Source organism: Lissotriton vulgaris, chromosome 12, assembly GCF_964263255.1.
Source record: "Lissotriton vulgaris chromosome 12, aLisVul1.2, whole genome shotgun sequence".
Taxonomy (NCBI): Eukaryota; Metazoa; Chordata; class Amphibia; order Caudata; family Salamandridae; genus Lissotriton; species Lissotriton vulgaris.
Genome location: NC_141700.1, coordinates 253,005,116 through 253,026,549, shown reverse-complemented (window position 1 = coordinate 253,026,549; position 21,434 = coordinate 253,005,116). Strand labels below are relative to the sequence as shown.

General features: G+C 49.9%; 1 protein-coding gene across 1 annotated transcript in view; it reads right to left on the bottom strand.

Annotated features, from left to right (window-relative positions):
- The window catches only part of MATCAP1 (microtubule associated tyrosine carboxypeptidase 1), a 180,932-nt gene that overhangs the window by 78,162 nt on the left and 81,336 nt on the right, over positions 1–21,434 (bottom strand). Inside the window, exon 6 of the mRNA XM_086947776.1 lies at positions 9,757–9,854. Within this exon, the coding sequence (XP_086803902.1) occupies positions 9,757–9,854 (98 nt within the window). The remainder of the gene's footprint in view (positions 1–9,756; positions 9,855–21,434) is intronic.

Below are 21,434 nucleotides of genomic sequence, written 5' to 3'. Positions count from 1 at the left end.
CCCAAATGACCACCAGGATCGCTTCCTGGAATCTGTGTTGGTAGACGTTACTGCCTCGCCGACCGCCACGTCATCTTGGGGGGAGACCTGAACATGGTCTTTGACTCCACCTTAGATAGGTCGGCCCAGCGCTTTCCGCAGACGGGGGAGCTTTCTAGAGCGGTACAGGACCAGATCGCAGAGATGGATCTGCATGATCTCTGGCGCATCATGCACCCCGCCGATAGGGACTACTCATACTTCTCCCACGCACACCGCACTTACTCGCGGTTGGATTACCTCTTGGTGAGTGGCCCGCTCCGCTTCGCCGCCACGGCGGCTGACATCGGGGTTTTGTCCCTGTCCGACCATGCGCCGGTTTCCGGAGTTTTTGCCTGGCCGGCGGCCCCCCCCTCCAGAGGGATGTGGCGGCTTCGGGACACGCTTCTCCATAAGAAATCGGTGGTGAAGCGAGTGGAGGAGGTTATTCAAGAGTACCTGATCCACAACAGCAACCCCGATACGTCCCTGGCAACGCAGTGGGCAGCTCTGAAAGCGGTCATCAGAGGGGAGTTTATCTCCATCTCCTCGGCGGAGAACAAGGAGCGTCAACGCAAGAGGGAGGAATTAACGGCGCAGGTCAGGGAACTTGAGCAAGTTCACCGCCGGACGGGGGCGCCTCGTGTTTGGAGGCAGCTGAAGGCGGCGCGGAAACTTCTCTCTGCGTTGGACCTGGACCGGGCGGAGTATGCGGCGTTGCGCCTGAAACATGCCTTTTACACCGGCGGAGATAGGTGCGGTAAGCTCCTGGCCCACCGGCTCAGGGCTGCGCAGCAACGCAACGTCGTGAAGGAGCTAGTGGGAGCAGATGGGGTCCCGGTTTCCGGTGACGCGGAGGTGGCGGACTCCTTCCGTGCCTTTTACGAGGTGCTGTACGCTGCAGAGCCCTCCCCACCGGGAGAGGCTGAGGCCTATCTGGAATCAGTGACCCTCCCGGCCTTGGACCCCGCCCAGGCGACCCACCTGGAGAGGGATATTCACGTGGAGGAAGTCATCTCCGCTATTGCACGGCTGAAACACGGCAAGGCCCCGGGCCCGGACGGCTATACGGCCTTGTTTTACAGGACCTTCTGTCCCACTGTCGCGCCTCTCCTGGCTCGTTTATTCAACTCCTTCTCCGAACCGGGAGCCATCCCGCCAGACCTTCTTTCGGCGACCGTGTCGGTTATCCCGAAACCGGGAAAAGACCGGACTCTATGCGGCTCGTATCGGCCCATCTCGCTTCTAAATGTGGACCTCAAGCTGTACACGGGGATCTTGGCGGCCAGACTGGGTCTACATCTACCAGGTTTGGTGGAGGCGGACCAGACCGGCTTTGTACCCGGTAGGCAGACGGTCGACAACACCAAGAGGGTGACGCACGTGCTAGAAAAGGCCTCACGCGTCCCGGGGGAGCGGATGCTGCTATCAGTAGACGCGGAGAAGGCCTTTGATAGGGTTCATTGGCCGTACCTCGAGCTGGTTCTTGGGAAACTGGGGATCGGCGAGAAGTTCCGCACTATGATCTTTAATTGCTATAAGAGACCGTCAGCATCGGTGCGTGTAAACGGACACAGCTCCGGCAGCTTTGCCATTGAGCGTGGCACGAGACAGGGTTGCCCCCTTTCACCGCTCCTGTTTGCCCTCTATATGGAGCCGTTTGCCCAGAGGATTCGCGATAACCCGGACGCTATCGGAGTGAGGATGGGGCAATACACGCATACTGTCAGCCTGTATGCGGACGATGTCTTGCTGACCCTAGATGACCCTAGGCGGTCGCTCCCTGCCTGCGTCCGGGAACTGAATTCCTTTGCCCGTGTGGCAGGCTTCAAAATGAATATGTCTAAGTCGGCCGCCCTGGACGTGTCCCTCTCTGTTGACACCAGGCGGGACCTCCAGCGTCTTTTTCCTCTGCAATGGTCCTCCTCCACGGTGCCTTACCTGGGGATTTTGCTTGCGCCTTCCCTGCCTGCAATGGTCGCTGCTAACTATTCCTCTCTGGGCAAAAAGATCAAAGAGGAACTCGGCCGATGCAACAAGGGCCTGCTCTCGTGGCTGGGCCGTATCGCAGCGGTGAAGATGACGATACTGCCTCAGATCCTGTATCTTTTTCGCGCCCTACCTCTCCAGCCCCCTGTAGGTTGGATACGACAGGCGCAGGCAGACATCTCCCGCTTTGTGTGGCAGGGCCGTAAGCCTCGGATGAAGCGGGTCCTCTCCATGCTTGCCCCGGAGGCGGGGGTCTCGGGGTCCCGGACCTCCGGAAGTACTTCCAGGCGGCACAACTTCGGTATCTGGTGGAGTGGAGCCGGTGGGAATCGGACAAGCACTGGCTCTTTCAAGACCAGGCAGTTGCGGGCCGTACGCTCCAGGAAGTCCCGTTCCTGCGGCGCACTCACCGCCCGCCAAACCTCTACGCCTCTTTTATCACCCGGGTTCCGCTGAGAGCGTGGGACGCGGTGTGCGAGCTTCGCGAGCTCACCACTTTTCCATCGCCGTTCACCCCCATTGCTGGCAATCCGGACTTCACTCCGGGCCTGGAACCGGGAGCCTTTTCCCACTGGGTGAGCGCGGGCTGCAGGGCGCTTTTCCAGATCTACGGGCCGGAGGGCGTACTCCCCTTCCAGCAGCTCCGACAGGAGTTTGGCCTGACGGAGGGGGACAGACTGCGTTATATGCAAGTCCGCCACTGGGCTCTACAACCCCCAGTGCGCGACGTCGCTGCCCGCTCGATTACGCCCTATGAGCGTTGGCTGGTTACCCGGACCTCGGATGCCAAGCTTATCACCGACTTGTACAAGTTTCTCCAACCCCCGCCGTTTCATTACCATAACCCAGGGAGGGAGCGCTGGCACAGGGAATTGGGCAGGACCTTGAGCCACCAAGAGTGGGACAGGATTGCGTATCGGGCGAGGCACTCGGCGTACCACACTGGGCTGACGGAGACCTTTACTAAGGTGTCCACCTATTGGTATTACACCCCGGAGCGGCTTTACGAGATGCGCAAAATCGGCGATAGAGGTTGCTGGCGCGGCTGCGGACAGGAGGGTACCCTCACGCACATTCTCTGGGAGTGCCCGGTGCTGTCGGCCTATTGGAAAGAGGTCTTGGATGAGGTGGACAGGCATTTTGAGATTGAGCTCCCGCGCTTCCCTGCGTATGTCTTGCTAGGCCTCCCCAATGACCTGATGTACCCGCTGAAGTCCCGCAGGGGTAGGCAGATTGCGATTGCGCTAAGCTCCGCGGTTCAAAACATCCTGGTACTCTGGCGTACCCCCACTGCCCCCTCTGTCACTGGTTGGTTACACAGGCTCTGGCAGGTACTGGGCATGGAGAAGATGTCGCTGACGGTGGCTAGGAATGTTGACCAGTTTGAAGAACTCTGGCACCCCTTTTTGGCACTGCTATCCACGGAATTCCGCGAGCTCACATGCCCACGGTACCTGCGACTTCTTAGGCTGACGCCGCCGGCGGCTCCAGCGGAGTGAATGTGCGGGGTCAGGGGTTTGGGGCGGGGTGTGGGGGGTGGGGTTATATGCTTCTAATGCTGACCTTCGGACGGGGTTGTTGGGGTATTGTTTTCTTCCTTTTCTTCCTTTGCTTCTCTTTCTCCTAATTTTCCGGGGTCGGGGGGCTGGAGGGATGGTGTGTTTTTTTTTTACTGTGTTGCGGGACGCTATTTCAGCTCGGCCTTGCTAAGAGAAAGGGGGTCTCCTGGGGGGTCATTCGCGATGCCTTATTGCCTTAAGACTTATGCCTTGTTACCCTCTGGGGCTTCCTGTCTCCCTACTTTCCTTCTGAACCGCTGCAACATCTCGCTTTTTGTACTGTATGTTCGCTTGACCTCCTATTCCCTTCCCCATGTTTTTTATACCTTAATAAAATACTTTAAACCAAAAATATAATTAAAAAAAAAAGTAGTGCCCTGAAAGTAGCGCCGGCCGCGAGGCTGACGGCCACGACGTAGCGCTGGCCACAATGTACGTGATGACGAGGAGGAGCGGCGGTGAAGTGAGGAGCGGCGGCTCAGGTAAGGCTCTGGGACACGGGACGGGAGGGAGCCGGTGCGGGAGGTTGGCCGGGAACAACTGCGGTAAGGCTCAGGGTCTGGGTGCAGCATTTCAGGCTTGCGTGCACACCCGCCCCGGCCCCCGCCCGCCACAACATTGTCCGGGACACAGACAATGTCGTGGCGGGCGGGGGCCGGGGCGGGAGTGCACGCAAGCCTGAAATGCTGCCCCCAGCCCCCTTTTGCCCCAGGCAACGCTGGGGCGGGCTGCTAGTATATATATATATATATATATATATATATATATATATATATATATATATATATGTATATATATATATATATCTATCTTTCCACCACTTGGCCTCAGGGAGAGCGCGCTGTCTCACAGCGGGTGCAGGTTGAGAGGACAGGCCAGTCCTCGCAAATATTTTTTACCCAATTTCTTCTTCACACTGAAGAAAACCGCACACCAAGGATTCAGCAATATTTGTTTTTATTCTTCCAGTAGCAGTGCAAATTTCCACACCCAACCACCACCAACGCGTTTCAACCCCTACGGGTCTTGCTCACGGCATGCGAGTCCTTTCTTTGTGTTACAATTTATAGTTCCCCATGTTAGCTTATTAGGAGGCATTATGGTACTTGTAGTTCAGTTTCTTTATTTCACCATTAGCGGGTTTGTTTTTCAGATTTGGTTTCAATGGCGAAAGTTCTCGGGTATCATTATTATTTTGATTGAGTGTCAAAAACCGCCAGCTGTGATGATTTCGAGTTATGGAGCTTTATTCTTGATGTCTCAATCATGATGTTTTCTGTAGCATTTTTGTATCTCAGTGTCGTTGGTGTTGCTATAGTTTTCTTTTTTTGTTTCTTTGTTGTTTGTTGGGTTTATTTAATGCCTGTTGATTAGTATCTCTCGGCATTGTTCAGTTCACGTTATGCGCAGTAATGGCTTAGTGCCCGAAAAAATATGATATTGATGTTGGTTATTGCTATCCACCTTGTGATCAATTTAGTTAGCCCAAATGTACATTTAGGTCCTCATCAGCGTTTAAACCATGGGGAATTTTCGTTTTAAATCTCACGATCATTTTCGATTCGAGTCTCCGTAGTTTGAGAGTCCTGTCGCCCCCTCTTTCGTTTTTTGGGATGGTCACTAATCCAAAGTATCTGATATCCTTCCATGATTTCTCTGTGTGGTTTTTGAGATGTTTGGCAATGGCGTAATTCAGATCATTGTTATGAATCGCTCTTAGATGCACTAGGATACGTTTCTTTAAGGGACAGATCGTGCTCCCTATGTAACGGAGTCCACAGTAGCATTCAATGACATATGTCATGTTATTTTCTCCATGATTGAAAAAGGTTTTCCCAAAAAGTCCTTTATCATCCGAGTATTGTTCCCTATTTTGCAGGCTTTACATTTGTTGCAATACACAAATCCTTTGTTTTTAACCGTTAACCAGTCTGTTTTTCTTTGTGATGTCATGTGACTCTTGACCAGTTTGTCCTTTAATGAAGGAGCTTTCCTCTATGAAACGGCCGGTGTTTCACCGATTCTGTTTTTCAAGTCCGGGTCCTTTTGTAGGCCATGCCAGTATTTTTTCAGGATTGTCACAATCTGATAATTCTCTTTGCTATAGGTTAGGATCAGTCTGATTTTATTGTCTTCAGTCTTTGTCTTTTTTCTGTAATGTAATTATTCTGGGCAAGTTCGAGCTTTTTCCTGCCCTATTTTTACATCCTGGATGTTATATCCTCTTTGTAGGAATCTTTGTTCAGTTTCATGGAAAGTCTTTTCCATCATGTCTTCATTGGAGCAATTGCGTTTCATTCTTATAAATTCGCTATAAGGAATGCTTCTTTTGAGTTGTTTCGGATGAAAACTTTGCCCATGCAAGATAGTTTGTTGCAGTTGGTTTTCGAAATACTTTTTTTTCATCTGATTGTGCTCAATGTAGACCATGATGTCTTAAAACTGAACTTCCTTGTTGCTGATGTTATAAGTGAACTGTAATCCTTCCTCGTTCGTGTTCAGGATAGTCATATAGTTCTCAAATTCACTTTTGCTTCCGCTCCAAATAAGAAACAGGTCGTCGATAAATCGCAACCACAGTTCAGTTTTGGCAGTGAACTCCTCATTGTCTTCTCTCCAAGCTATGTGTTTTTCCCACCAACCCATGGTAAGGTTGGCATAGCTTGGAGAGAATGACACTCCCATGGCACAACCACAGATCTGCGTGTAGATTTGGTTATCAAAAATGAACACATTGTTCCTTAGGCACAATGATATCATTTCTTCTAACATCCTCGAATGTTTTAGTTGGTGTACATTAAGTTGCTTTAAAAAGTAACTGATGGCATTCATTCCTACATTGTGGCTTATTGATGTGTATAGTGATACCACATCGATAGTGGCAAGAAAAAAACCATCTTGCCAGCCCATATAAGATAGGATTCTTAAAAAGTCGCCTGTATCTTGTATGTAGGAACTTAAGTTCATGACAATAGGATTCAAGAAAGAGTCCACATAGGTGGAGACATTTTCATAGAGGGCATTGCAGCTTTAAATGATAGGCCTCCCTGGGGGATTTATTAGAGTCTTATGTACTTTTGGAAGAAAGTACATCGTAGGCAAAACTGGACTTTCATTTCTTAGGAATGCTGTTTCATCTTCCGATATTAGGCCATCTTGATGCCACTTTCTGATTCTGAATTCAAGATCAAGAGTTAGATTGTTAATTGGATTTGTCGGTAACTTAATGTAATTTTTCTTATCGTCCAATTGTCTCCGTGCTTCCATGATGTAGTCTTTTCTATTCAGAAGGACAATATTGCCCCTCTTGTCTGCCGGTTTTATTATTAGATTGGTGTTGTCCATTAAACTTGATAGTGCTTGTCTTTCTGATTTCTTCAAGTTTTCTTTTGATTGATTATTTTCCTCATTGTTTCTAAATCAGTTACTACCAATTCATGAAAGGTACCTATCCTGTTTCCATGACTCAGTATAGGACAAAATTTCGATTTAGCTTTGAATCCAGTGGACTGTGTTACATTTGTGTTTATCATCAATTCCTCTAGAACTTGAGAGTCCGTAGCCATTTCCTCATCAGTGTTTCCTGCCAGATTCATCACTGTTCTCAAGATTGGTAGATCTTCAATAGCAAGGTTCCTTGTTAATGATTCGTTCTGTCTGCTGGCGATATTAGGAGATTTGTTGAAAAACTTAGCCAATTTTAATTTTCTTACAAATTTGTAGATCTCTATTCGCGTCTCAACATGGTCATGATGTTGCTCTGGAAAGAAAGTGAGTCCTTTATTCAAAACTCTACGTTCATCAATCGTCAATATGTGATCTGAAAGGTTGATTATCAGATTCTGTCTATGCCTTTTATATTGGTTTATCGGTTTGGGATTGGTTACTTCCGCATACTATTCCGCAGTGGATATCCCTTTGATTGTTCCTTTTCCTCTTCGGGTTTTTCGTTTCCTTTTGAAGTTGACCGCGAGCCTCTTCTTCGGCCACGTCCCCTTCCTCTGGACCTTGGTCTCCTTTGATCGATGTACAGGAGCTTCATTTCCTCTAAAAAAGAGGGCTTTCCAGGTCTACTTGATCTCTCTTCCTCACTCAGGTCAGACTCAGAGTCGCTTGTGCCAAAACTAATGTTTACATTTGGTCCTATTTTTCCCAATTGTTGTTTTAATACATCAAATCTCCTAGCAAATGTAAGTATTGCTCCAGTTTCATAGTCTACCTCGTCTCGTTTGAATTTCCTCTGTTTGCGTAATTCTACTTCATGCTCATGTTTATCTAGATTTTTTTCCATTTCCTTTCTCAGTTGTTTACTTTCATCTTCTTGTTTGAGGTCCAATATAAGCTTTTCAATGTCTCCGATCACTACATGTAACTCTTCAATTTCTTTTCTGGCATACTTAATGATTATCAGTATCATGTTCCTTGAACATTGTTGGGTGTGGAAATTTGTACTGCTACTGGAAGAATAAAAACAAATATTGCTGAATCCTTGGTGCGCGGTTTTCTTCAGTGTGAAGAAATTGGGTAAAAAAAAAAAAATATATATATATATATATATATAATGAACATCCAAAAAGCTTCCCTTAAATGTTTTAACCCCTTGTACGCTCATGACGGAGCTCCTCCATCATGAGCATCGGCTGAGCAGTGCTCATGATAGAGCGGTTCCGTCATGGCCCTGCCGCCGCGCCTGCGCGGCGCTGATTTCGCGCCTGCGCGTTCTATTATGCGGGCGGGGCCATGACGGAACCGCTCCGTCATGAGCACAGCGCAACCGCGGCTCGTGACAGAGCGGCTCCGTCACGAGCATGCGAGCGCCGCTCGGGCCCCCCCCTAGCGCTGCGGCGGAATTGCCGCCGCAGTGAAGGGGTTAAACAAAGTTAGAAAGACGAAATGTTCTCTAATCCAGGTTAGAGTGCATATATGTTTGGAATTCAATATTTCACTAATCAAATTCTCATAAGGTCTCTTTAGTTGATATACTTTGACTTTGAGCTGATAAAAGGAGTATGTTGCCACAAAACCCTAGAACAGGAGTGAGGAACATATCATCAATCAGGAGGTGGTATGATGTAATAAAGGTTCAGGAGCGGTCATCATAGGGTCTGATGCAGTACAGAGATGTCACTTGGAACATATAAGTTGTTGAAGTAAGAAAGTGTACTATTGAATTGTACCAAAGGGAGAGGCAGTGTTTAAAGGGAGAATTTGTTCTACAAAAATATTGTGAGTACTAAAGCTTTTCTTTTGCCCGGGATAAATAATACACCAAGGTGCATTCAGAACAGGAGAAGAGTGCACACACAAGCGGCTCGGCTCGCACCAAATACCAGACTAACATGGCCACCACTCAAATTAATTTCAGATTTCCCTATACTAACACCCCTTCACTTCCCCCTCACTCATCCCAAGCCCCCTCCTACGGATATAAATTGCGAGAAAAAAAATATTCTCCACTATTCTTTTTCAATCCAAATATTAGACTAACATGTCCAACACTCAAATTAATTGCCTATAACCCTATACTAATTCCCACTAATCCTGTTTGGGTTCCGGAGCAAGGTGCTGCTCATTGAAAAGCGCTTCAACACCTCATCAGGAGTAGCAAGCACTATATAAATGCAAACCCTTTCCCTCTTATCCCTCCACTATACTTCTCAGTCCAAATAACAGTAACATATTCACCGCTCAAATGACTTTCATATTTCACTATACTATTCACCACTAGTCCTTTATGGGTTCTGGAGTGGCGTGCTAGTCGCCGAAAAAGACCTGCAATGCCTCGTCAGGGGTAAAATGCGCTATATAAATGCAATGCAATTACAATACAATATGATACAATCCAGTGGATGGTATGACAAGAAAACATGTTCCATTACTGATCTGACCTTCTGCATTGGATAGGATAGAGATTTTGGTAATATTGAGGTGTCCCTTTGGGGGTAAGAATGTGTGGAAGCAGTACAGTATCCAGATTTCTACTGGGTCATTATATATAAAAATCGCAGTTCCATTACAGGGACCTATAATCGGAAGACAGTCGCAGAGAATGATAAAAAAAACACAAAATTCGGGGGGCGGGGGGGGGGGGCGGGGGGGGGGATGGGGGTGGCGGGGCGGGGGTAGATGAGATGAATCATGGAGCTTAACTGGTTGTTATTAGGGTTAAGGTTGCTATAAAGTCAGTTACCTTTCCCAGTGCCACCAGCATTTGGAAGTCAATAGTTCGTCTGTGTCGCAGGAGACGTAGAATCCCATCCATGTACACCTGGTCTTTACTGAAACAACCTGGAATTTTGGAAAGAGACACTCACAATGTAAACATATTCAGTCACATTTGGCATGAGTAATCATTTTGCTCCTGGCTTCTTGCACACTTGGCTCTGCAAATCCTTCCTCTGCACGGACACCAGCCAACCACTCCTCCCATCTCCGCTAACATTCAGGCTGTATCTACTCTCATTTCCACTTGTGTGCAGCGTAGTGATCTCTCACTTTCCACTCTCCATGCTTACCTAAAGCCATAGTTCCTCACCTACATTTCTCACACTTTGCAAGGTTACACCTACATTCACACTTAGTGCAGAATCATTAGCTCACTACATACCTAGTACTGAAAAGCCAACTCTGTCTCTATTTATGGACCCAGTACTAACCTTCACTGTAATGTTTTCATTTGTACCTTTAACGTACCAGGCCAATTAAGCTCCCCCTTGAAAGTCAGTGTGCGAACTGTTGTTCTCATCATAGTACTTTGTCCTTCAGGTGAGTTCTCAAAAACTGCTCTTGTGGCCTATGTCTATGGAACATGCTTACTTAGACAGCAAAAAAGTCATAATTAGAAATGCAGAAAGAACACGTTACTTACCTTCAGTAAGTATATTTCTGCTAGATACATGATCCTCCAACAGACTTCGCACTGTACGAATGCTCCTTCCTGGCTTCAGACTGGTCCCAAAACACTTTTTCCCCTAGAATCAACTCCATCTCAGCCAGGCAGCACCACACATACTCCTACCACAGCTCTGCCTAGGGATGTGACAAGGAGTTTATTAGGCGCCGACCAGCACGCTTGTGTCTGTATCAAAATGTATGAGAGAGCCACAATTGTGGCACATATAGGACACAACAAGTGTGGCTACCTTGGGATCTAATTATTCATAGCACTAGCTCATCAGGGAGGACTGAAGGCAGTTGTGAATCTGCTGGAAGAATTTGTATACACCAGAGCTATTGTTACCCAAGCTCAGTAACTTTTCTTTCTGATGGATACATCTTCCTGTAGAATACTCATTTTAGGAAGGAGTCCCAGAGCAGTACCTTCCTAGAGATGGGACTAAGTGGTAGCAATTCACCATGAAAAGTACCCGTCGCTGCATTTATGAGAGACGTAAGGCAATAGGGCTGTCAAAAGTACGCAAGGACCACACAGCAGATTTCTGCAACAGGGGAGCACCAGAAAAGTCATGGAAGCAACCATGGTCCTAGTAGAAGGAGCATGAATGCCCTCCTGAGGATCTTTCTTGACAGGGGCATAGCAGAACTTTATGCAGAGTTTGATCCAAAACAAAATGCTGTGCTTTTGTCAGAGCTCCGATTCCTACACGGGGGCAGGATGTAAAACCTCACTACCCTCACCTGAGTGCAACAGCAGCAAGATAGACTCAGATTACGAACTGCATCAAAATGCAAAGGGAGGAGATTAGGGAACAATAGTAGAGAGCTCTTTTATCACCTCTGTTTTTTTAAGAATATTATCCACATGGTAATCACTCGTGTATACGATTTATGCAAATCCTACTTGATAGGAAGCTGCATTAACATACGGTTAAGATGGCCATGTGATTAGATTTACCCAGCAATTGATGGAAAAGGTCAGGTTACAGTAGGATGAATCTGAAAACTATGCAGTAATCAGTAATGGGGCACACAAAATGTTAACCACAAAATCTTAATGACTCTAAACAGGTGCTTCCTTGAATTCTCTTATTATGCAAGGGCCCTTCCCAAGATAGCTGCAAAATCTCGTGTAAATACTGATATTTCATGAAACGCAAGATGGTCACCAGCTCTCACAAGAACTTTCAGAACTCACTGTCACCACAACTCAGAACATATCCTTACCCAACCTCTAACTTCATACATGTACACAGTGTGTATGAAACCACAGCGCTTTCTCTTCCTGATCATCGGCGACCGGCAGCAGCCACCACAGAGAGACCAGCTGAGCCCGAAGAAATCATAGACCACAAATGACATCGGAGACTAAGTCTTTGGGGAAGAGTAGAGTGTCTCAGATATAGTCTTAGGTAGAAAAGGCAAAGGGCACAAACTCCTTTGAGGCACTGTCCTTACAGTACCAGCATTACTGATTATAGTTATTCCCTAAGCCAATCGTTGTGAGGATAAGTACGATCAAATCAACATTCCACATAATGAGAGTGAACGTTGGCAGCTAGGAGCGTTCCGCAAACCCAAGTTCACAGAGGTCCACAGGATACCACACCTGGCCCTTCCACAAACCAGAATCGACATTTTTTACAATCTCATTACTTTTTTCTCACTTAACAGATTCCAGTGAGGTAAACCTAATTGTTGTAACCATAGGATGGGGCTTTCTTGACCAGAAACACAAAATGATAGACTAAATGGATACGTGTAGAGGATTAAAACCTCCTGCAGAGAAGCCTATCAACTTTTTGATTACAGAAGGACCAATAAACTGGGACTTAAACTTTATGGCTCCTTATAAAGTCAAGTGATATAAAGAAAGCCACACTCAATCTCCAGGAAGATTAATGGAAGCAAGACATTCATGTTCATCGGCACAAAATTTCACATCCCTCATGTGCAGTTTTAAGATTTTGTTGTGCACAGTGTAACGTCCTCCAAATCAGATTCCAAAGTTCATGTGCCTCTAGGCAAGATGGATCTGAAGGGAAGATAGTTGGCAAAGAATGGAGATCATTACCCATGAAAGCAAAGAATGGGGAAATCCAGTAGATGTGTATTTAGCATTAGTATACACAAACTCAACAATATCAATGCAATCCAACTAAGAACCTCCAAATTGGAGTAGATGACATAGCAAATACTGTTCCATTGATTGACACGTTCAGACTGCCCATCTGTTTGTGGGTGCTGTGTCGATAGTTAAACAGAAACTCCTAAAAAATTAAAAAATGCCTTCCAAAATTAAATGAATTGTAATTTCGACCTGAAACAGGGCTAGTTAATAGAATGAACTTAGAACACATTGTTTAAAAACAGTGATGCTAATTTGTAAGCACTGGATATGCCTTGACCAGAATAAAATGCACCAGTTTAATCGGGTAATTCACCACTATCAGAAGAGTGTTATAACCACCAAGAGATGGTAGCTCAGTCACAAAATCCATGGAAATCCTCTCCCATTGTTGCTATAGTAAAGGCATAACAAGCATTGACATAGCCAATAGGTCTCGCCTTTTGGACCTTATAAGTGTGTAGCCATGCAGCACATTATCTAGGGTGCTGTGTCGCCAGGGATTGAACTGCTATACAACTACTACACAATGTTTTTTAGTGTATGTGTGTCAGGGTGCACTATTCCAGTGCTTGTAGCCTAAGCCTGACCGCATTAAGAGCACCCTATGAATAGCACATTGTTTACAGGCAGTGTCTGGCTGCACTGAGCTCACAATACACTATTTACAGGGTGTGTTTTATGTAAGGGGTGAGCACGAGATACCAATTGTGCAGGAGTAATTATCCCTGCAGCTACACCAAGCTGAAAATGCAGATCATCATCGTGAAAATAATGAGCTACCTATTGGCTTAGTCAGTGACAAGCCTCTCAGTGCAAACGTAAACATAGTGAAAGATGCAGTTTGTAATGTGAAATGTGTACAGTCGCATATTTAGGAGGGGGGCGTGTCTTGCTAAGGTGACACGAGGAAGTAGTGAGTTGTGGGCGAGCCGGGAGAAACCTTCCCTGTTCGTGTACCATTAGATAGATTTGAGTGCGCCCTATAACGAACATCATAAGCTGTCCCATTTTACCTCATATGTCAAATGTGCGTGTTCACCACAGCAATAAACAAGCATTTACAATGCAATAGGTCTCAGGTTAATTAAGTTTGAGCTATTGGCATGGCTTAATATTGCAACACCAACTGCAACAAAAGTCTATAAATTGTAGGCAAAAAAGAGTATTTATTTTGTAGCAATGGGGGCATGCTGCGCTTTAGATGAATATGTTTAAAAGCAAAGTGCGGGGGGCGTGGCCAAGATGGCGTCGGAGTAGGACGCTTTCTCGAGCCTCTCCGACGCCGATCCTGCACAGCAACTTACAGCGGGGTCCTGAGGCGTCCTGCCTGAGCTGCTCGATCGGCGGAGGCTGCCGTTTGCTGGCGGCGTGTCCCGGTGTCGTCGCCTCGGCGAGGGGTGACCGGCAGGAGCCGTTTGGAGGGAGCCGAGCTGAGACCTGTGAAGCGGCGGCCTCGCGTGACCTGGAGGCCGGAGGAGGCGAGCGATCCTGGGCCCTGGCGCGACATCGGCGCGGGCTGTGTCGCGATGAGCGGGTGAGGCGAGATGCGGACCGCGCCAGCCGAGGGGCGCTTGCGAAGAGGCGCTTAGAGGAGCATTGGCGGGCCGCGCCGGGGACTGGACGCTGCTGGGAACTGGCGGAGGAACCGGCGACGAGCTGGAGAGCAGCCCCTGAAGCGCCGGCAACAGGCGTTGTGACACAGGCCGAGCGGGGGCAGAGCAAGCAGCCCCCCCCCTCGGAAAGCAGCGGACTGGTGTGCATACCGGCGGGGGAAGGAAGGCAGAGCTGCAGGGTAGCGAGACCCACTACCTACCCAGGGACACCCGCCACGCTGGGGCCTTCCGTACTTAGGCCGGGGGAATACGAGTGGCTGGAGGGCCGGCGCGTGGTCTTACACACGCCGGCATAACGCAAGGAGAGCCATATAACGCGGGTGGCTGGCCCGCAGTAGTGAAGGGGCTTCGATTCTCCAGTTGGCCCTGCTGGTGGACATTGTGGAGTGACCTGCCATTGCAATTGTGGTGCACCCCCCCGAGGGAAGCCCCGCCGAAGGCACCAGGGAGAGCGAAGGTCTTGCGACTTGCTGGCGCAGTTTCTGAAGAAGCGGACCACCTGGACTGCTGCCCGCCAGCTTTACCAGGACCTGGCGGCGACGACCCTGCAGAAACGAAGGGACTTCCGTCCTGTGACCGCCTTTCTCCGGGGGCGCGGAATATCCTACTCCTGGGGCCATCCTTTCCGGATCATCTTTAGATGGGAGAATCGGCTGCGACAGATCAATTCCCTGCGGGAGGCGAAGGATCTTCTGGGTATTGAGGACACGGAGCCGTCGCAGGAGGCGCGGGGATCTCCGTTCCGGAGAAGGCGTCGCTCTTCCTCATGGCACAGGGTGGGCCCATCCCCGGAGCGGCGGCGGCCGGATTCGGCGACTAGTGAGCAGGAGAGAGGGGCCGCGGTGGCTTCGGTGGCCTCCGCCACCATGACGGATTCCCAGATGAGCTCTGGTGCAGCATGACCCCGATCTTGTGGAGTGGCGTCGGAGAGGCTCTTGGCCTGAGGTCCTCGGGGTACTAAGGTACTTTTGGAGAAGACACCCCGGATTTTGGACCTGGGGGTCCCCAGGTGGACACCCCTGCCCCAACTCCAGACCAGCGGGGACCTTTTGAACCATGACCTGCTGGAACTGAAGACTGCGTGGTTCAGGTTCAGTGCATTGAGTTGCATTTTGTTATTCTTTGTTCTTGGGGGGGTAAGGGGTGGGATTGTTGGCGCTCTGAATATGGGTGTCATAGCGGGGTGTTCTGGGTTGGGGAAGGGAGTTCGGGGAGTGGCGGCGGCGTTGTGTGACGAGTGTGTGTTGAGAGGACCTTTGCCGATATTTTCTTTTGTGGTTTATGTATGGTTTGGGGATCTGCCTTCGCTGACCCTTGTGTACCTTAGGACTGTGGATGCCTCACGGGACTTGCGGAGTGACCGGGCGGGCCTTCTGGGTTGGTTGTGGCTGGGGTTCTTCCCTAGAGTCCCCGTGTTTGTTTCTCTTCTCTGGGCTTGGTTTGTGGAGCGTGTGCGGGTCTGGTGCGGGCACCGTGGCTGTTTGGCTGTGAGCATGGTGTGGAATCTGTGTAATCCCTTATGCCTGTCAGCATAGGAACTTGGAATGTGAAGGGCCTTAACTCTCCGCAGAAGAGGCAGAAACTCTGGAAGTACATCATAGATCACCATCTGGATGTAGTGGCCCTCCAGGAGACCCACCTGGCTAGGAAGGATGAGTTGAGGCTTCGACATCGGCAGTTCCCCCTTATCTACAGGGCCTCTGCAGCCACGAAGCACAGGGGGGTGGCTCTACTCTTTCGGGCTTCCCTGCATTTTCAGCCCATGGGTGTAAGTGTGGATAGGGACGGCCGTTGGCTACTGGTGAAGGGACTGTTGCGGGGCCGCCTGTGTACTTTTGCAGTATTGTATGCCCCTAATGCGGGACAGAATAGCTTTCTGCAGGATCTGTTGGACAAGATGGGGGACTTTGTGGAGGGTCATTTACTTTTACTAGGCGATTTCAATATGGTATGGGACAGGGGTCTGGATAGCTCTGGGGGCCGCAGGGCAGACACTGGCGTCTTCTCAGACGAAACTAAACGGCAGTTGGGAGACCTGGGGCTGATTGACAGTTGGCGCTTTCTTCACACACAGACCAGAGATTACACCTTTTTTTCCAACGTACACCACTCGTACTCCCGCATTGATTATATCTTGCTGAGTCAGGCCCTTCGAGGGGACGTACAATTAGCTAGTATTTTTCCACTCTCGCTATCGGATCATAGCCTTGTGGTTCTGGGACTGCACTGGGCCACCGGGGGGGATGGTTGGCGCAAGTGGTATTTCCCGGCAGCACTGGTGCGAGATGAGGTATCGTGTAAGGCCCTGCGCAAGGCAATTGATGATTTTTTTCTCCTTAACCCGCCCTCAGACACGTCGGTGTATAACACGTGGGACGCGTGCAAGGCCTCCTTACGGGGCACGTGCCTCGCCCTCAACGCAAACCTGAATAAGCTAAGGCGCGAAGAGAGGGAGGCTCTGGAATTGGAATTGGCTACTTTGGAGCAGGCCCACAAGGCGAACCCCTCCAGGGTGACCCTTCGCCCCCTGACGGCGGTCCGAGGGAAGCTGAGGGCCCATTATAATAACAGAGCGGAATTCACTCTTTTGCGACTTAGACGTACCTCCTACTCCCAGGGTAACAAGATCTGGCGCCATCTTGCCCGGCAACTCCGGGACAAACGCGAGAAGGACTATATCGGGGGTATTCGCGATCAAGCAGGCTCTGTTCAGCATAGAGACGCGGACAAAGCGGCTATATTCGGGCGCTTTTATGCGGCGCTCTACTCGAGTGACGCTCTCGATCCCGGCGCACAATCCAGATTCCTGGAGGGCCTGTCTCTCCCGAAGGTTTCTAGGGAATGGAACGAGTCACTATCCTCCCCCATCACTCGGGAGGAAGTCTTGGATGCCATTAAAGGCCTGAAGCTGCACAAGGCCCCCGGGCCTGACGGCTACACGGCCCTCTTCTACAAAACGTTTGCTTCTGAAGTATGCGACTACCTGGTCTCCCTCTTCAACGCAATGGCGGTTGATGGCAGGACCACGGACTCTATGGCTGAGGCGTTGATCAGTGTTATTCCCAAACCGGGGAAGGATCCTACCCTTTGTACATCCTACCGCCCGATAGCACTTCTCAATCTGGACGCCAAACTGTATTCCTCTATCTTGGCGGGTAGGCTGCAAGACCTGATGCCTGCCCTGATCCATCCTGATCAATCAGGATTTATTAAAGGCAGACAGGCCCCTGATAACCTACGCCGCGTCATACACCTCATCGAAAAGGCGGAGCGTTTCCGCATACCCGCGGTGCTAGTAGGGCTCGACGCGGAGAAAGCTTTCGACCGCGTCGACTGGGGGTTTTTGCACCAGACTCTACTGGCCTTCGGTTTCTCGCCTTCTTTCGTGAAGATGATTGAGGCTAATTACAGTGGGCCCACATCCCGTGTGCTGGTCAATGGCCATAGATCCGCGAATTTTCGCCACTCCCGAGGGACGCGCCAGGGCTGCCCCCTCTCACCCCTTCTCTTTGCTCTTAGTATTGAGCCATTAGCGTTAGCGGTGCGAGATAATGAGAGGATTCTAGGACTTCCCTTTACGGGCGAGCAGCACAAGATCTCGCTCTTTGCAGATGATGTCTTGCTGTCTATCAGGGAGCCGGCACTGTCACTACCACATGTCCACTCAGTGCTCTCTGCCTACGAGGAAGTGGCGGGTTTCAAGGTTAATTTCGATAAATCCTACATCCTAAACCTGACCCTCTCGGCGGGGGAGGTGCACATGACCAGGCAGCTCACTCCGCTAGCTTGGGCGACGGAGTCCTTGTTATACTTGGGCGTGCGGTTGACTTCCACCGTGAATGCCCTGTTCCACGCTAACTTCCCTCCGATGTTATCCTCCGTAAGAACTGAGCTGGACCGTTGGAAGCCTAAATTCATCTCGTGGCTGGGCAGGATCCACGCCCTTAAAATGGTGCTCCTTCCCAAACTATTGTATTTATTTCAGGCTTTGCCTATTCCGATAGGGCTAGATTACTTTCGCCGATTGAAGACCATGATGCTACGATATGTCTGGCAGGGCGGCCGAGCACGGCTTCCATTCTACGTCCTGAGGCGCCCACGCTTAGAAGGGGGGGTTGGCTTCCCGGACATGCATTTGTATTACAAAGCTGCCCAACTGAGGGTCATCGTGGAGTGGTCCCAACAGAAGTCGGAAAAGCATTGGCTCCACATGGATCGTAGCGTTGCGGGCCGCTCCATCTGGGATCTGGCCTGGAAGCCTAAGGCAGACCGCCCCAAGAATGCTTACATTAGCACCCCCACGAGTACGGTGCTGAAGGTGTGGGACACGGTGAGCGGTGACGACCGTTGGACCACGTTCCCGTCCCCATTCACCCCGATTCACTTCAATCCGGCTTTTCCCCCGGCCCTGGCGGAGGGTCCCTTTGACGCTTGGAGGGAGGGGGGCTGTAGAGCCCTCACCCACTTGTTCCATGGCATCGAACCCCTCACTTTCCACAACTGTATGAGGGACTATGATGTCCTCCCGACAGAACGTTTTAGGCATCTCCAACTCCTGCATTGGGCGACGTCGCCTGCCGTAGTAGACGCGGCCACCAGACCCTTGTCACAATTTGAGTCCTTCCTTCTTCACACTTCTACCATGAGGGGTACGATTTCTTTCCTGTACAAACTGTTATTAGACTCTGCCGTGTCACCACGACCTCGGTATCAAGACCATTGGGAATCCACACTGGGGAGGGACATTTCTGCTACCGAATGGCGGGCCCTATGGAGAGACGTGACAACGCACAATCACTCTACTGACCTCAGAGAAGCACATATGAAACTCATCTTTGATTGGTACATGTACCCCTCCAAATTGCACCGCATATTCCCGGCTACCTCGGACAGGTGTTGGCGGGGCTGTGGGATGCTGGGAGACTTTAGGCATATATGGTGGGATTGCCCCACCATCCAGCCGTTCTGGGCTGAGATTCTGTCCCACATTAGAGACATCTTGGGTTACCCGATCCCGAACTCCATGGACTTTGTCCTATTAGGGCTTAGGGATCCACTGCTTGAACACCAGACCAGGGCGGATAAGCGTGTTATGTGGTTGTGTTTGGGTGCGGCCAAGGTGACTCTGGCGGCAGCGTGGAAGTCCCCATCTACCCCGGCTATTTCCTTGTGGCATGCCCGACTGTGGCGTCTGTTGAGCATGGAACGCCTCTCTGACATCTTCCTGGGGAACTTTAAGAACTTTATGTACAATTGGGGCTCGCTTGTGAGATTTCTGTCCCGAGGTTTGCCCTCGGCTGTATGCCCGTCAACGCTGCGATCTCTCCATCTCTTCCAAATTTGATCTCCAGAATGTCTGTATTGTTTGCTATGTTTACTGGTCGCCGCCACTGGGGGGAGGGTGATGTTGGGGAGGGACGAGGGTGGGGGATAGTTGGGGTGATTGTCTTGTGTTCTTCTTACTTCCTTCTCTCTCGCTGCGACTAGCTATGCCTTGGGAGGACTACTGGGCCATGAGCGGAGTTTGGGCGGCCCTCTCGATCTGAGGGTGCCTATACTGGACTAGAGTCTTTATTGCCTGCGGACTATGGAGCCATATCGCCCTTCCTCTTTGGATGAGCCCCTCCCCTTTTTTGCGCCCCCTGTGTGGGGTTTCGTGGCGTTATGTCGCCTATCTCTCTTTTTTCCTTTCTGTTTCCCCTCTTACTGTCTACCACCCCCCTTTCTATTCTCAACTGATATACTGCAAAATAAAAAGTTTAAAAAAAAAAGTAAAGTGCGTCATACTGCGATTGCTACAATAGTTAATTGTGGATGAGATAACAAATGATGTGAGCACTGATGGTGTGTGTGCCTGTAGAAATTGTGCACTGATGGCTGGTGGTGTGTGTTCCTGGTGGAAGTATGCACTGCCAACTGGTGGCATGTGTGCCTGGTGGAAGCGTGCACTGACGGCTGGTGGTGTGTGTGCCTAGTGGAAGCGTGCACTGACGGCTGGTGGTGTGTGTGTGTGCCTGGTGAAAGCGTGCACTGATGGCTGGTGGTGTTTGTGCCCGGTGAAAGCGTGCACTGACAACTGGTGGTGTGTATGTCTGGTGAAGCGTGCAATGCCGGATAGTGGTGTGTGCCCAGTGAAAGTGTGCACTGACGGCTGGAGGAGTGTGCCTGCTGAAAACGTGCACCGCCTACAGCACCACTCAACCCCAAACGCCGACATCACCATTCAATACCCACCACGTACAGCACCGCTCAACTCCCAACGCCTACAGCACCGCTCAACGCCTACATCACCACTCAATCCCCAACGCCTACATCACCACTCAATCCCCACCGCATACAGCACCACTCAATCCCCACCGCGTACAGCACCACTCAACCTGCAACGCCTATATCACCCCTCAACCCGCAACGCCTATATCACCCCTCAACCCGCAACGCCTACATGACCACTCAACCAGCAACGACTACAGCATCACTCAACCAGCAACGACAGCACCACTCAACTAGCAACGACTACAGCACCACTCAACCAGCAACGACTACAGCACCACTCAATCCCCACCGCTTACAGCACCACTCAATCCCCACCGCGTACAGCACCACTCAACCTGCAACGCCTACATCACCTCTCAACGCTTATTTATGAATGAGGAAAAAAGAAAAAAAAAGACCCAACTGCATACACACAATATAGATAACACCCACAACTTGCTCGATTAAACTGTTATGAAATTTTAACGGACAAATATTTTTTCAGTCTAATCACATTTTTTTTACATAACTTCTACAATTTCCAAACTCATCAATACACCCACCAACAATGACACTGCTGGTATGCTTGATTCCGTTCTGGGAAGGACATGGCTTTTGTAGTTCGGACTGGACTGTTCCCATGGGGCACAGAGTCAGAGCAGATTTGCATATCGCCATTGTCTAACCCAGGGTGGTGTGGAGTGCAACAAAAACGATGGATTTGGGCCCAGATCTTTGGACTGGGGTGAATGTGTGACATTGATCCACATTCTGTCCATCACCTGTTTTGTTTGCAATCGCCGCCATAAGTGCGCTGGGGATGCTCAGACGTGGGTCCCAGGCACTCCACACCACTGGAGTCAAGCTAGCCGGGCTGATGAGAGGTGTTACCTCGAAACCGGTCCGGTCCTCGGATGCTTGATTCCGTTCTGGGAAGGACATGGCTTTTGTAGTTCGGACTGGACTGTTCCCATG